General features: G+C 36.7%; 1 protein-coding gene, 2 long non-coding RNA genes and 1 pseudogene across 4 annotated transcripts in view; 3 read left to right on the plus strand and 1 right to left on the minus strand.

Moving 5' to 3' along the window:
• The window catches only part of LOC145220280 (uncharacterized), a 100,348-nt gene that overhangs the window by 64,979 nt on the left and 19,932 nt on the right, over positions 1-15,437 (minus strand). Inside the window, exons 7-11 of one of the 2 annotated variants that reach the window (XR_013858068.1) lie at positions 15,335-15,408; positions 15,116-15,173; positions 14,321-14,395; positions 13,903-14,223; positions 13,335-13,462 (exon numbers count right to left, since the gene is read on the minus strand). The exons of the other annotated variant lie outside the window; for it this stretch is intronic. This is a non-coding gene — a long non-coding RNA (uncharacterized LOC145220280). The remainder of the gene's footprint in view (positions 1-13,334; positions 13,463-13,902; positions 14,224-14,320; positions 14,396-15,115; positions 15,174-15,334; positions 15,409-15,437) is intronic. 2 annotated transcript variants of the gene reach the window in all.
• Positions 552-2,934, plus strand: LOC145220463 (uncharacterized). Its single transcript, XR_013858190.1, has 2 exons — positions 552-1,317; positions 2,186-2,934. It is a non-coding gene; the product is annotated as an uncharacterized LOC145220463 (long non-coding RNA).
• On the plus strand, positions 6,828-8,328 carry LOC145220274 (uncharacterized; annotated as a pseudogene).
• LOC145220272 (G-protein coupled receptor GRL101-like) lies at positions 8,857-10,613 on the plus strand. The gene has a single exon (XM_080087530.1). The coding sequence runs from the start codon at positions 8,912-8,914 to the stop codon at positions 10,454-10,456; it is 1,545 nt and encodes a 514-aa protein (XP_079943656.1). The 5' UTR covers positions 8,857-8,911; the 3' UTR covers positions 10,457-10,613.

Consider the following 15,437-nt stretch of genomic DNA (forward strand, 5'->3'; position numbering starts at 1 on the left):
GGCCAAGGGCAGTGATGTTCAAACTTTTTGACTTACAGAATGGTCGTTTTGCTATTTCCTCGTAGTTTGTAGGACTTACGGTCCCAGCTAATTAAAATTCTTCACTACATTTTCATCTTCACTACAACATTCAAGATTTATTTAACCTAGAAATTGCTGAACCTGGAGTTTTTGGTAGTCCTAACTATGGAAATCGCTTTATGTACCACTATGGGGCCACATGGGTCTTGTTTGAAAACCGCTGCCCTGGAACTAATCAAAAAACAATCTGCAATAAAGTCAAAAATACGTTTCTGTCTATTTTTTTCAGCGCCTGGTGCAGTCGGTTTGGTTCAAAAAATATGTATGTTAAAATTCCAATTTACACGATTGTACAGTAGTTATATTCAGAATCAGCCAAACCTAAACTTCAATGTAATTTAAAAGTCCAATTCTGATTCACTCTGAATGTTTAAAGAGGAAATTTTGGTTTAGTCGCGCCAGGGGATTAGTGTATAACACACCTCGACCAATGATAACGCCACGTTCGATCACGTGACATATGGTGCAATGGTAACAACGGCGGGAATTTTTTTGCTATTGGGGGTGCGTTACTGTGCTTTACAACTGTAATTTGACGTAGTAAGCAAGTAATGGGGGATTGCTGCAGACTGTGGCCGCGGGCCACATTATCATGTAAGACCGGAAACTGTCCGCGGGCCGCTCAAAATCCCGTCGCGGGCCGGATCCGGCCCGCGGGCCGTATGTTGCCCACCCCTGTTCTATATAGTGATGTAATAAAGGATTTGTTTCGTATTGTAATGGTCATAATGGAACACAAAGTAAGTTTCAATCAAATGATTTGATTGTGTTGATGCTATTAATGTACATTTTTTCATATTGAAAAACAACGTCTGGTTTGAACTGATATCCACCTACAGTAGCAGTTTTCCGGTGACTCGTCGTTCACTCTGAAAAGTTTTACAAGTTCCATGTTATACTGGCAGCTTGTTTTAGTATTTTTTTTTTGTTTTTACTGTTTTATTATGCTTTTATAACTATATTGTATTCGCTTACAGAACTGAAGAAAAATTTTGGTGAAATATATATTCCGTGAAACTATTATTTACAACGGTTCATTCTGTTTTGCCTAGGGTTTATACACTGGGTTTTGAATTTTTTCATATTGTTATTGCTGAAATTTATTTGCTTTTTTAATGTTTATTAAATGGTCTCGCGGGTTGAAAACCACTGCCTCAATGGAAACAACACCTATGTTGTCGAACCCAGTCGCTGTGCCGCTTGCTTTTCCAGCCAGTTCCAACCTTTTTGTCACGTGTAAGTATTCTAATAGGTGCGGCTGGTACAACTGGGACACCAAAGTTCCGTTACAATGCATTATAGAGCATGTTGTTACGTTACCAACCCTAGTTTTGTGCATTTTTTTATGAAATATCACTACAATCACACAGAAAAAACGCAGTTTTGTTTCTAAACAAGTTACAAAACAAAAAGTTTACAAGATCCGGTCATTTTAACAAAGTATTGTTAGCTTTTCAAGACGCGCAGTCGCATGAAGATATTTTTTACTTAATGTTCTGGCGGATTTTCTGGGCTACTGTTTGGCAGGGATTAGTTCCATAAAAGGAAATAGCGTTAAAACGTTGACCCTAAAGTTAATTTATTAAGTTATGAAAGAGAACGGTTGGTTAAGTTAGATGAAGTGAATGTAATGTGTTGTTACAACTCATGTGAATATAAAGTGAACAAGGTGATAATGACTTAACCGTGCAATGAGTAGAAAGTGCGACAGCGACAAATTAGGTCTAAGGCTGATATTGTGACGTAATAAAACGTCCATACAATCACGTGACCAGCTAAAAGTCACTCGTTTTCCATTTGTGACGTCAATACGCGATACTTTACAGCATTTTGAATTTGTGTATTTGATAAAAATGAGGGCTCTGTTTGGTTTTCTTGACCATTTTTATTAACACATGCAATCAGTGGCAAGACGCACTGCATGCCTCATACGAGTTGCTTTATATACAACTGTATTAGGGTCTTCCCTATGTTTTTTAAACTAGTATTCTGGTTATACTTATAACTTATTTTCTGCGAAAATTTGTAATGCAACTTTTAGTTAATGATTTCACTCGTAATGTCATTTTCATTAAATATAAGAAAACAAATTTATTTTATACAGAAAAAGAAAATCTAAGGACAAGAGGAAAGATAAACACGTGACAACCATGAAAGTAGACTCTTCATGTAAAACGTATTGCACCAGCATTTCTCTCAAGTGTCCGGTTTGAAAACAATGCATGTCTTAATTCTTAAGGTGGCGGTTTTGCTTTGCTCGCATGCAATGTATAACTGGTGTCGTTTTGCAAGCGAAGGAAATGCCCAATTGCTAAGCTCTCATGGGAAGTCGTGTCAGTTATATTTGGACACAGTGACGTATTCACGTTAATGATGTCACAATGCCTGTTGACGTAGATTTGTCACCTTGCATTTTTGCGCCTATGCTGTTCACCTCATGTTAATATTATAAGTTTGACTGTGGCTGTTAACTTTTACTCACAAATGTTTAACTTTATGATGGTGCTTGCCATATTTACTTGAAAATATGGTTAAATGTTCCAACACTTATTTTGCAGAGAACAACTTGCTTCTGTAGTTATTGCAATCGCTTTGCATTTGTCAAATTGATACACAAACTTCGACCACGCGACGCCTTCACTTTTTGTCATTTGAGTTTCTGGGTCGTTTTTCACTTTTGTTTTCCACTTCGGACATACAGAATAATCTACAGTACTGTGGTTGTGAACTGAAATGATTTTCAAATATATTACAAGGGCAGAATTGAATTTATTGTCTTTTTAACTCGTAAGCGAGCTTCCTGCATTCAACTGTGACGATTTTTTGCTGTGGATAATAAATGTGTGCATTGTGTTTAGTGTTATGGAACATAATATATGTGATTGGCTTCGTAAATACACGCACAGAAACTTACAATCTTGCCTGCATACATTTACTTGTATGCTATAACAGGGTGGTCATGCACTTATGAATATTTACTTAGTGTGTTTCCAGGGAGCATAAAAACAAAATGAAAACTATTTTTATGCTTAGACTTTGAAAATTATTTGTTTAGCTTTTGTGGAAAACCACAAATTTGCCCGTTTTTTTAATTTTAGGTCGGTGAATTCTAATGGCAATGTCAGTTTTCGGTCAAGGCTTTAAAACTTTTGGGGAAATGGCTGGTTACAGCTTGTGAGTTAAAAAAAGTTATAGGTTTTGGCAATTTATACTGAACGACGAACAGTTTATGTCGCAACAAATGACCTGACCTTTACCGGGGAGTTTAATTTAGTGAACATTTGGGGATAGAACTTTATTATTTTACGTAATAGCATCATTTACATTTTCCCATTATTTTGTCCCTGTAACGTAGTTAGATTTATTCACATGCAGTAACAGTTTCGCTTCCCCAAGAACCGTCGGTCGTTTTTCTAATAATCTTGACCCCCAAGCTGTAACCGGGTCCGAAATCGGGCCCCAAACCCAACTTTCTGCAAATAAAACTGGTATAAGGCCCGAAAAATTGGTTTCCGTGGTGAAATTTTGACGCAAATGTGACAAAGTGTAAAGTCAGGTCCGAATCAAGTCTGTTTTATTTAAACTCCAGCACAAACCTGCCCCCAAAACCCGTCATGACTTATAACTCTGCTTGTTCTTGTAACGTAGATTTATTGATGCATATGCTATGACCGTTTCGCTTCTCGAAAAGCCGTCGGTGCAATGGAATTTCCTTAAGCCCGCTTGTTTGTGCAAACGGGAAGTAAGAAATGTGTGATTGACACTAACGTTTGGGAAACGCCAGAAACGCAATTTCACAATAAATTCTGCACTGTCAGTTATTGTCTCATAATTTATATTGTTCTGGTGGATTCCAATGTATTTATAACCGCGTATGCAGGATATGGAAATGTGTGATTGACATTGCCGTTTGCAAAACGACAAAAACACATTTTTTTGATAAAAATCAATTGATAAATTTTATTATTCCACGTACTTATATCAATCAAAACACAATTTCGGCGAATTCCAATATTTTTTTAGCTGTTTGGAGAGGATATAGGAAATATGTGATTGACGTTGGTGTTTCTGATATAAGAGAGACCAGCCGAGATTCTCGCTCAAATAGAATTGCTCAGGTCTTGTGTTAAGTCATGCAGCTGTGTTTTAACAACCAAAATCTAAGTTATATCGGTTAAAGTAAAAAGGTGCTAGGTACAAGAGTGTCGCAGTTGATTAATAAAAGTCCGGTACTGTCGGTTCGCTCGGTGCCGATTAATAACGCGTGGTTAAAATAGATTCAAGTTAATGGTCAGCGATGTTCGCGTTTATTGTCGGTTCGTGAAAAACGGTTGATTACGTCATCACTTTTAAGCTGTTGTGACGTAATTTTGAAGTAACAACACTGAAACGAATGTCAGCACTTTATTGGCTACGGAAAGTTTTGTTATTAGCATTCTCGCTTAAACAACATATTTAGACAAAAGTTTTCTGTTAAAAAACAAAATACATCCATGAGCAAAATATCTATGCATTAAAAGCATCACAATAACCTTGCTTTAACTGCCGTTCCTGAAATGTGTGTTTATGCCACAATAATCTAATAAGTTATGATAACAGATTTTGTATTAATAGTTGCAACATAGAAATAGTAGACACTGTGGTTTAGTGGTGTCAACCGCGCAAAATTTTTGGGTAATTTTAAACGTACTGACGCGGGTCTAAAAAGTTTTTATGCCGCGTCGATGTCGCACACCGCACAACTTATTAAAAACTTTTGCATTGAGAAGAAGCACCGACAATGTGTACACAGATTTGTTACGTTTTTCTGTCATGATTTAAGCACAGCGATAAAGATTTAAGCGTCGTTAACGTTATTGTTTTGCCTGTGCACAAAACTTAGAGCGATGGTTGGGTGCATTGTTAATTTTATCATCCAAATGTTATCGTAGGATTTCAATATTAAGATCTAAGGACTCAAAGATGGACGTTTGAAGGAAAATCGCTCGTCGTTTTAAACATCTCATTACCTTTTAATATGCTTCGTCACAGCAAGCAAGCTGATGTTTCGATTTATTGCCTTCTAAGTCCAAATAAACGACAACATTTTATGTATATTTTGTGCAAAGCATTATCAAAGTGCAAGCGATTCGTTGTACTTAATGTGTTTATTAGTTTTTTTAGGCGTATTACGTCACCGGTTTGGCATGCGCGCTTACTCTGTGTTTAGTAACCAGCGGAAGAATGCGTTGCGCTCATGACAAATTGTGTTTTCCAATGCTTGCTTAAAAGTGTTCTTATGCCTGCGGAGGAATGATGCTTAAATAAAGGCCTTGCGCTCATAACAAAATACCCAATTGGTTTCTTGTGTATTTTCCCACGCTTACCTAAGAAAGTTTTTTTCATGCCTGTGGAAGGACGAGCCTTGTGTTTTTACAAAATTTCCCAGAGAGTGGTATGCTGTGTATTTTCCATGCTTACGTAAGACCGGCATTCTAATGTCTGGCCATTTTGCAAACATCGTCTTTAACAAAAAATTAACCGGCGAGTTCTTTTCGGCATTTTTCAAAAAAACTCCTAAAAAAACGTCTAAACGTACGCATACATTTCATTTGATCAAAACAAGCCATATTAGTGATTGTTACATGCACGACTTTGCAAGCTTAAAGCGGGTTTCCTAACCTGGCACGACTTTGCAAGCTTAAAGCGGGTTTCCTAACGAACTTCGTGCAGTCAACCAAAGTGCTTGTTCCATGCACGACATTGCAAGCTTAAAGCGGGTTTCCTAACGAGCTTCGTGCAGTCAAACATAGCGCTTGTTACATGCACGACTTTGCAAGCTTAAAGCGGGTTTCCTAACGAGCATCGTGCAGTCAAACATAGCGCTTGTTACTGGCACGGCTTTGCAAGCTTAAAGCGGGTTTCCTAACAAGCTTCGTGCAGTCAACCAAAGCGCTTGTTCCATGCACGACATTGCAAGCTTAAAGCGGGTTTCCTAACGAGCTTCGTGCAGTCAAACATAGCGCTTGTTACATGCACGACTTTGCAAGCTTAAAGCGGGTTTCCTAACGAGCATCGTGCAGTCAAACATAGCGCTTGTTACTGGCACGGCTTTGCAAGCTCAAAGCTGGGTTTCCTAACTAGCTTCGTGCAGTCAGCCATAGCGCTTGTTACATGCACGGCTTTGCAAGCTTAAAGTAAGTTTGTAAACGATTCTTCCACATGTCCAAAACCTACAATAATACATGTTAAATTCAAAGCGTTAATTTACAAAACAGAAAGAAACACGCTAAGAAAGGATTTATCTGCTTTTTCGTTTTCGTAAAAAATATTCTGGTCTTTTTATGTTCTGATTTCAGTTCCATTATAAATTTAAAGTTTGTCCGATAACTTGAAATAAAAATAAACCACCCAAGCCTTTTCCCCACAAACATTAAAGAGCAAAAAATGAACCGGGTATATTTTTTATTTTTCTAGAAGTTGTCAATTAATTCACTTACCTTGGTAGAAAAGAATAAAAAAAGAGTTTTTGTACAAAAAAACACTAAACTCGTATTTTAACAGTTGCTATATAGAAATCATAAACATGCTGTGGTTATTGTTTCTATTGATTTTCGTCGGATGCGCGGAAGGTGAATGTCCGGTCGAGGATTTCAGTCTCGCTCCTCGACCTTACATAAGTAAGCTTACCTCGATCAAAATCAATCCAAAAGTTAATAGCACATGTTTTGTAACAAATAAAACTGATGTGTTTCTTTCCATTTTTTTTATTTTTCTGTAAAACTTATTTTTGCGAATTTTTTTCACAGAACCTGAAAATCTCTCGGTGTGCAAGAGGCCGTTCCGCGGTCCCAACTGCACCTGCCGTTCTTCAATGTTCGAATGTGCTTGTCACAAGTTTGGCCGATGTGGGGACAAACCAGGATGTATTAGGATGTGGATGGTAAATGACATTTCCAACATCAACAACTGTGGTGATTGGAGCGACGAGTATAGTGAGGTTTGTCCTAGAGGCATGCTTCAGTGTGACTGCTTCAACACAACTTGTAAAGGTTATGTTGGGTGTGTGTGGCAGGGGGAGCGATGTAATGGAAGGATAAATTGTTTAGATGGCAGTGATGAAGTTAATTGCACTTGTCCAGCTCATAAGTTTGAATGTGATTGTTACCAAACAAAAAACTGCACAAGAGGATTTGGTTGCATCAACAAAAACTGGCAATGTAATGGAAATAATGACTGTGGAGATTGGAGTGATGAAGTTAATTGCACCACTTGTCCAGCTTATTTCGAGTTTGAATGTGATTGTTACAAAACAAGAAACTGCACAACTGGAAAGGGTTGCATCAACAAATTCGATCAATGTGATGGAATTAATCACTGTGGTGATTGGAGTGATGAAGTTAATTGCACTTGTCCAGCTTATAAGTTTGAGTGTCCTTGTTACAAAACAAAAAACTGCACAACTAAATTTGGTTGCATCAACAAAAACCGGCAATGTGATGGAATAAATAGCTGTGGAGATTGGAGTGATGAAGTTAATTGCACTTGTCCAGCTTATAAGTTTGAGTGTCCTTGTTACAAAACAAAGAACTGCACAACTAAATTTGGTTGCATCCACAAAGACTACCAATGTGATGGACATAATAAATGTGGAGATTGGAGTGATGAAGTTAATTGCACTTGTCCAGCTAATAAGTTTCAATGTGCATGTGTTGACACAAAACATTGCGATATCAGTATAGAGGGAAGTTGTATTGACCGATCTTTATTATGTGATGGAAATTATGACTGTTTTAATGGTAGTGATGAGACACATTACACATGTAACTGCTCTGGAGTTTATGCCAGATGTCTGTGTGATCCAGGCAACAAACATTGCCCATCTACTGGCAGATGCATACCTTTTGATTGGATTGGTGATGGATTTAAGGATTGCTATGATGGAAGTGACGAACTTTGTTCAGTTTCCAACTTCACATGTCAATCTTGCACAATGTTTGCCACAACTTGTAAGAGTGAACAACTTGCCAGGTATCTTGTACATTCCACAGTTCCAGCAGAGTGCAATGCAGTTATCCAATCATCATGTGCTGATGACATAAATAGTTGTGAAAGCAAGAATGTGATTTGTGTCTCTTCAAACTGCAAAAAAACAGAAAAATTTTGTCAGAAATATTTCATTTGTGAAAACCAAAAAATCATAGCTGGAAGTGATTTTTGTGACTCAGTTAGTAGTTGCAGTGACAATAGTGATGAAATTAAGTCAGGATTTGGTTTTAAATGCTCTGGATCATCGAGACAAGGTGTTTGTGTTTTGCCACAAACCAATGTCTACGATTCAGTGGCTCAATGTTCTGATAAATCTGATCTTTGTTTTGACAACGGACAGTTTAAATGTTTTCAGTGCTTAGATAAAAATTTAATCATATCACCCACGCAAGTTTGTGATGGCATAGTGGACTGCTTTGATATGTCAGATGAGTGTTTGTGTTTGAATCAAAGTTTGTGTAATGATATAAGGGGTGCTTGTCCTTCAAATCAGATGCATTGCCAAAATAAATTAGTATGTTCAGTTCAAAGTGGAAAGTTGTGCAATCCAAGCGTGCAATGTGTTGATGAAATAAACACAAAATACTGTTCATCTGCAAATAATTTTAAACAAACTCAATGTTTACCAGAAAACTATAAAGGCCTCGGACTTAACGAAATATTTAAGTGTGCGAGAACTGACAACAAACTGTTGAGGAGTAAGTTTCAGCAGTTACACTTAAAAAATGGAGTGGGTGCCAGAGTTTTGTTCAACTCAATATGTGATGGTAAAGTTAGGGATGACCTGTGGTTAGTTGGTGAAATGAATTGTCCAAATATGTTTTATTGTTTCTCACAAGGAAAGTTCAGCATTAAAAACACTCAGGTGTGTGACGGAAATGTCGATTGTGATGACGGCTCAGATGAATTTGTACAACGTTGTAACAAAATCCAATTTTATTGCAAATCAAAAGATAAGGTTTCCATTGACAGAAAAACTGTTTGTGACGGAATTATCGATTGCGACAATGAATCTGATGAAAGTAGATGCCGTTGTGAAAAAGCAAGGTTTTATTGCACAAACAAACAACCCTTGTCGGTTGAAAAGAAACTGGTGCAGAATGGAATTCGCGATTGTTTAGATGGAAGTGATGAATGTGTGAACTTGGCTGGGGACGCGTTTGCAGATGTAAACGAAATGATTGCTAATCCAATATACCGAGCAATTTTCTGGATAACAGCTGTATTGGCTTTGGGAGGAAACTCTTTTGTGTTTATTGCAACTGCTCACAGCTTATGGAATGTAGACAGAAACAAAAATGTTTTTATTATTACTAGTGCTTTTATTTTGAACCTCTGTTGCTCAGATTTTCTCATGGGAATTTATCTGCTTGTAGTAATAGTGCAAGCAACACAATTTTCTGGCACATACTGTTTGTTTGATAAGGAATGGAGGTCAAGTAGTTTGTGTTCAGGTCTTGGAGTACTTTCGATTATTTCTTCAGAAGCATCAGCGTTTACAATGACAGCCATGACAACCTTTCGTCTAATATCAGCTTTCAAACCATTCACAATTCGGAGTGTTGGTGTTTGTAAAGTACTATTTGCTGAGTTGGTTTGCTGGATTTCAGCTGTTGTTTTGGCAATTGTTCCTTTGCTTAAAGTGACTTCAGGATATTTTACAACTGATGTTTGGTTTCCAAACAACATTTTTGGAAATGATTTTGTGTCCAGAGAAAACATGTCACTTCTTGCAGAACGAATTGCTAATGTTAAACGGGAGAGGTGGGACGATGTGAAAGAAATTATCAAGCAAACCTTTCCTCGCAACCCAATCAAAGGGGAGTTTGGATATTATGGAGAAACAAGTGTCTGTATGCCACGTTTGTTTGCCACAACCAGTGAATTTGCTTGGGAATATTCAACTTTTCTCATCACAATCAACTTCCTTATGTTCATCTACATGGTTGTTGCATATGTTCTCATCTACAAGCAAAGCAACCGCATGAAAGGGTCTAGAAGCAATGATGTCAGCTCCAAGATGCAAAAGAGAATCTCAAGGTTGATTTTGACCGACTTCTGTTGCTGGATTCCAATTTGTGTTATGGGATATTTGAGTATTGGTGGAATCAAGATGCCACCAGATGCTTATGTGTTGAGTGCTTGTCTGTTGCTTCCAATCAACAGCGCTCTTAATCCCTTGCTTTACTCTAAAGCAATAGAAGATCAACTTGTCAGGGCAAAGAAACGGCTGATGGAGAAATCGTCCATTCTACGGGCATCTACAAATCACTCATCGGATTTAGCTGTGAGATACAATGCTGGTTCAGATGAAGAAGGCGACAGAGTGGTTGAGATCAGAGAATGAAACAACCATAAACTTAAAAATAGTAAATATCCCACAAATATTTGTTGCTGTTTTCGCATTGTTAAATCTTGTTATACTCGATCTGGTTTTGTCATGTACATAAGGTTATGTAAATATGTCAATTTATTATGTGAAAATTTGACTTATAATGTCTGAGTATTTTTGTATGCATTATTATTTTGGCAAGAGCTAAGTTAAGAAAGTTACAAACATAGTAAAAGGGCACTTCATGTGTTTAGCATGATTTTTAAATGTAGAAAGAATGATTGTTACATTTAAAACAGCATAGAAACTAATTTTGCCTTTTGTCGAACAAATAACAACTGTGTAAATAAGAACAAATTTTACAACAATACGCACACAAATATTTAGGTTTAGTAACAGTTAAGAGTCTGTATAAATCGATATGAGTACAATAGGACACAAGCATCAGTAAAGGATAGCAAGCAAAGCTACATAATAGCACTTAAACAATCACCGGATTGAAATCAGCTGCGCAACTTTTGGGTTTAATTGTGATCAACTATAGAAAATCAAGGCTGTTACATTGATCAATAAGAAGATGCCTGGAATTTGAACCACTAACCTCACTATGAATAGGGATAGCACTAAACCAGGGACGTGTAACTGCTTATCGCAATGGGCCACAATTTACATGTATAATGATGCTGAGGGCCAATTTGATACAATTTGATAAAATTCATTTATTGTAGTGGTTTCCAACCTGCGGTTTGCCCCTCTCAAGGGTCCACGAGGGCAAAATTTTAAACCAGAGAACTTTGCCTAAATTTTACCTTGTAATGCAATGTCAAAAATGCTAAACAACAACTTCCTACGATTTAACAGTGAAAAGTATAAAACAATTGACTACTTGACGCAGTAAGCGTGGGCTACATAAATAACTGTCGGGGACCGTATGTTGCATGACCCTGCACTTAACTAACCAAAAATACAGAAAAACATCTGTTGCAAAAGTTGTGACCCTCTTAAAACTAAGTTGTGACCCTCTTAAAATGAAAACAGCATTCAATGGTTCACAGTGCTTGTGTAAAAGCAATGTATAGTAAAAGTTGCTGTTGTAATAGTTTTGTCATTTTACTGTTGGAAAACTAGAAGGGTGGCATAGCACATATTGCCCTTACAAATACACTATAACCTAATTTAAAACATTAATATATTCCTCTGCTTATTTTGTATTGGGTCCCATATCACCCACTGTTTTTTACAACCCTCGTTGTTTCTGCAAGTAGAAACTCATTTATCACATGATTGTAGGAGGCTAGTGGGGTTAATGATAAAACACAACATTCTACACTTATAAATAGCACACTCTACAAGCTGTCTAAATTTCATTCAATTAATGACATATTTTGGGGGGGCTAGAGGGGTAACTATTGGGGCTACAGGGTTAAACACAACAATTGACACCTATAAATGACAAATACTACAAGCTGTCCAAATTTCATTCAATTCCGACACAGTTTAAAAAACTCACCCATTTTAGGGGATTAGTGGGGTAACTGATGGGGTTCAACACCCAAAATTATAAAATATGAAATCAAAATGACCCAATGAACAGTCATACGTAATTTTATCCAAATCGGACAATGTTTAAAATTTTGACCACTAGAGGTGTCTTTAGCAAAATTCGTTAACACTTATGACAGTGGTTCTCAAACTTTTTTGACCGCGACCCAAATCTGAGTTTTATGAACATCTCACGACCTCAACATGATCAAAAACATCAAAAAATGTATTTTTTTCTGGTATGCATGAAATAGAAGAAGACACAGACAACCAGTTGTAGTTATTACAAACAAATGATTTATTAATTTAATGTGATTAATAAAACTGAAATTTTTCCTTCATAATATCTTCAATGCACGGCTCTATTTTTTATTCGGGAGACCACTTGATATTTTATATTCAGTGAAAGGTCTGTGATTCGACTTTTAACTGTGCTGTTCGATGACGAAACGGACTGCAATTTCGAGGCCACGTCGTCGCCGCATATGATTCTGGCCATGTAAAAATGGCTGCAGGCTGAACGAGCTTGATTCGTTCGACAACACTGCATAACACAGCACGCATTGCGGCTTTGTAGCACCATGATCATTGATAGAAGTAAATCCCAAATCAAAAAAAGTTTCCTTGTACGAATGCTTACTCATCTTTAAACGCTATTGTTACATCTCCACGTTCAGTTTCGCATGATTAACTTGTCCTATTATTTCCCGTGTAAAGTTGAAGGGTTTAATATGTTGCAATGATTGGTTCATTTTACTCTACAACGTGGTCGAGTGAGGTGACTTTACTACTGCATTAAGTAAATTCGTTTGTGTTTACTTAATGCAGTAATAGTTCGTTTGGGCAGAATTGAATCACCAGAGCGCGACCCATTTTTTTACCCTGCGCGACCCATGTTTGGGTCGCGACCCATACTTTGAGAACCACTGACTTATGACGTCATAAGGTTGTTAACACCCCTCTGACTGACATGTGCAAAACCGTACATCAAGTATTGCACAAACAACAGTACCACATGTTCTGTTGCCTTTATTATACTATTACACTACAGAAATCTTCTGTTTGTGGTGTGCATCAACATACAGAAACTATTTACACTTTGGGGTCTAGCGGGGTAAATACTGGGGTTATCAACTCAAACGAAGCAGACGGCACATCTGCATCACTGTATCTACCATCTGTGAAAGTTTCATCCAAATCCACCAAAGATTTCATGCCAAAAGTGCATGGACAAACTTCACCGGAGAAAAAAGAAAAAAAAAACGGAGTGAAATCAAGATGCCCCCCCTTCAGGGAAGGGGACCCATAATAAGATTCAATAACACATCAATGGTTTAAATTTTAAATGCACCTGTGTTTAATTCAGACAAAGCGCTGTAGATATTTCCACCATGTGATCTTATACTTGTTGGAATGAAATTTTTCAGTTCTGTTAATTGTTATGTTGTAAAAATATCCCGTTCATTCCAATGCTGATTTCTACAAACGAGAAAATTCATTTCATTAAATTACTGTGAAACAAACAGCAAAAAAAATACATATTTTGGTATAAAAAGCTGCCAGTCCTGAACATTATTTAACAAAACAGCTTTTTGAATCGATGTAATAAGTTCAATTAAAGCTTATTTCAATTGCTTCACTGCAAAAGTCAAAACTTGTTTCTAAGAAATCCAATCCATTAAACAATATGGGGACTAAATGCAATTATGTTTTGTTTTACTACACAACAAAACAAGTGGTAACAAAACAGCTCTAAGGCTTCCTGCTTGATGACTGACTGGTTATAATGTCATTGTGTTTTGTTGCATAGCGCATACAGATGCATAAACAGTAGTCTATATGTCAATATTAGAGCTATTTGCATGTTCCAGATATTTGACTTATCCACAACTGCCACTTTTTGCAGATTTTAAACTCACCTGATTGTGGTGATGTTGTGCTGAACATTTTGATGTAGAGTGACAGCCAGTCTTCTACCTGTGTACATTTCACAGCTAACTGGTCATTTAATATATGCAATCAAAGATTTTATTCTGTTGGAGTAACAGGGTCTATGGGGTAAACTAAACTGATGACATACCAACAAAGCCTTTGTCCTAATGTAATTATTGTGCATCGCATCTCGCTGTTTCCATACATTTTCGTCTCTGTGCCCACTGTATTATTTGTTCATTGCTCTGAAGAAGCCCTACCATTCTGGTGGGCGAAACGTCAGCGAATACAAGTTATTGAAACAACAACTAGTATTTTGTTTAGCATAACACCAGTTGAACGACAAATTTGTTGAATACCAACACATAATAGATATGGATGAAATAAAGTATATAATAAACATACCTTGTGTGAAAATCATCTACTATCCATGAAAATCTTTATCCAAATCCATCAACATTTTATGGAAAATCGAACAAGCTGCAGGAATTGAAGAAATGTTAGACCAGTTTAGTAAATTACACAAAGTTTAGATAGAACTCTTAGATAGAATCAAATCTTGTGTGCAAAGCAGATTTCCCGTTTCTGTAAAACAATTATTGTTCACACAAAAATTGTCAGTTATTAAGTGGACATGAAAACAATTATTTTAATACTTTCACTTCTGAATTTTGTTACAATTAACTAATCAAATACCGTTTTGCTTGAGGCTGACAAAAATTACTTGATACTTGTTTGCTTAGCAAAGTTTGCTGCAGTATTAATGAACAACCTTATATAAGCAAGGACAACAATGGTTTTAACCACATTATGTATAGCCTGTGTTTTCAGTTAAGGTTAAAAACTTGAGGTATTGCTTCAAACCAATGATACTTAGGCACAGAATAAACAAGTGGTAACAAAACAGCACTGAGGTTTGATGACTAACTTGTTATACACAACACATCCATGTCCCAACAAGAAGTAAACAAATACATACAATTTATGTTAAATGCAATCTTGATAATAAAAATTTCGTTTAATTGCATACAGATGGATAAATAGTAGACTATCATTTGTTAAGGCAATATGAGTTATTTGCTTAATCTGGTTTATTACATTTTAAACTCGGTACAGCTGTGAAAAATTAGCATTTTTCTGCACAACAAAATAACAGTAGACTTATCCACAGCAGCCACTGTTTGTAGATTTTAAACTCACCTGATTGTGGTGATGTTGTGCTGAACATTTTGATGTAGAGTGACAGTCAGTCCTCTACCTGTGCACATTTCACAGCTAACTGATCATTTAATATATGTATTGAAACATTGTGCGATTTTGTGGGACTATCAGGGTTTCTTTGGGGGTCTAGGGGTGTAAACTCGATGACATACAGACACATAATAAATATGGATGAAATAAAGTACAAAATAAAAATACCTTGTGTGAAAATCATCTACTGATTATGAGTTTTCATCCAAATCCATCAACATTTTATGATAAAAATGAACAAGCTGCAGAAGAAAACAAAATAAATTGAAAT

This window comes from Phallusia mammillata, chromosome 3 (assembly GCF_965637545.1).
Source record: "Phallusia mammillata chromosome 3, kaPhaMamm4.hap1.1, whole genome shotgun sequence".
NCBI lineage: Eukaryota > Metazoa > Chordata > Ascidiacea > Phlebobranchia > Ascidiidae > Phallusia > Phallusia mammillata.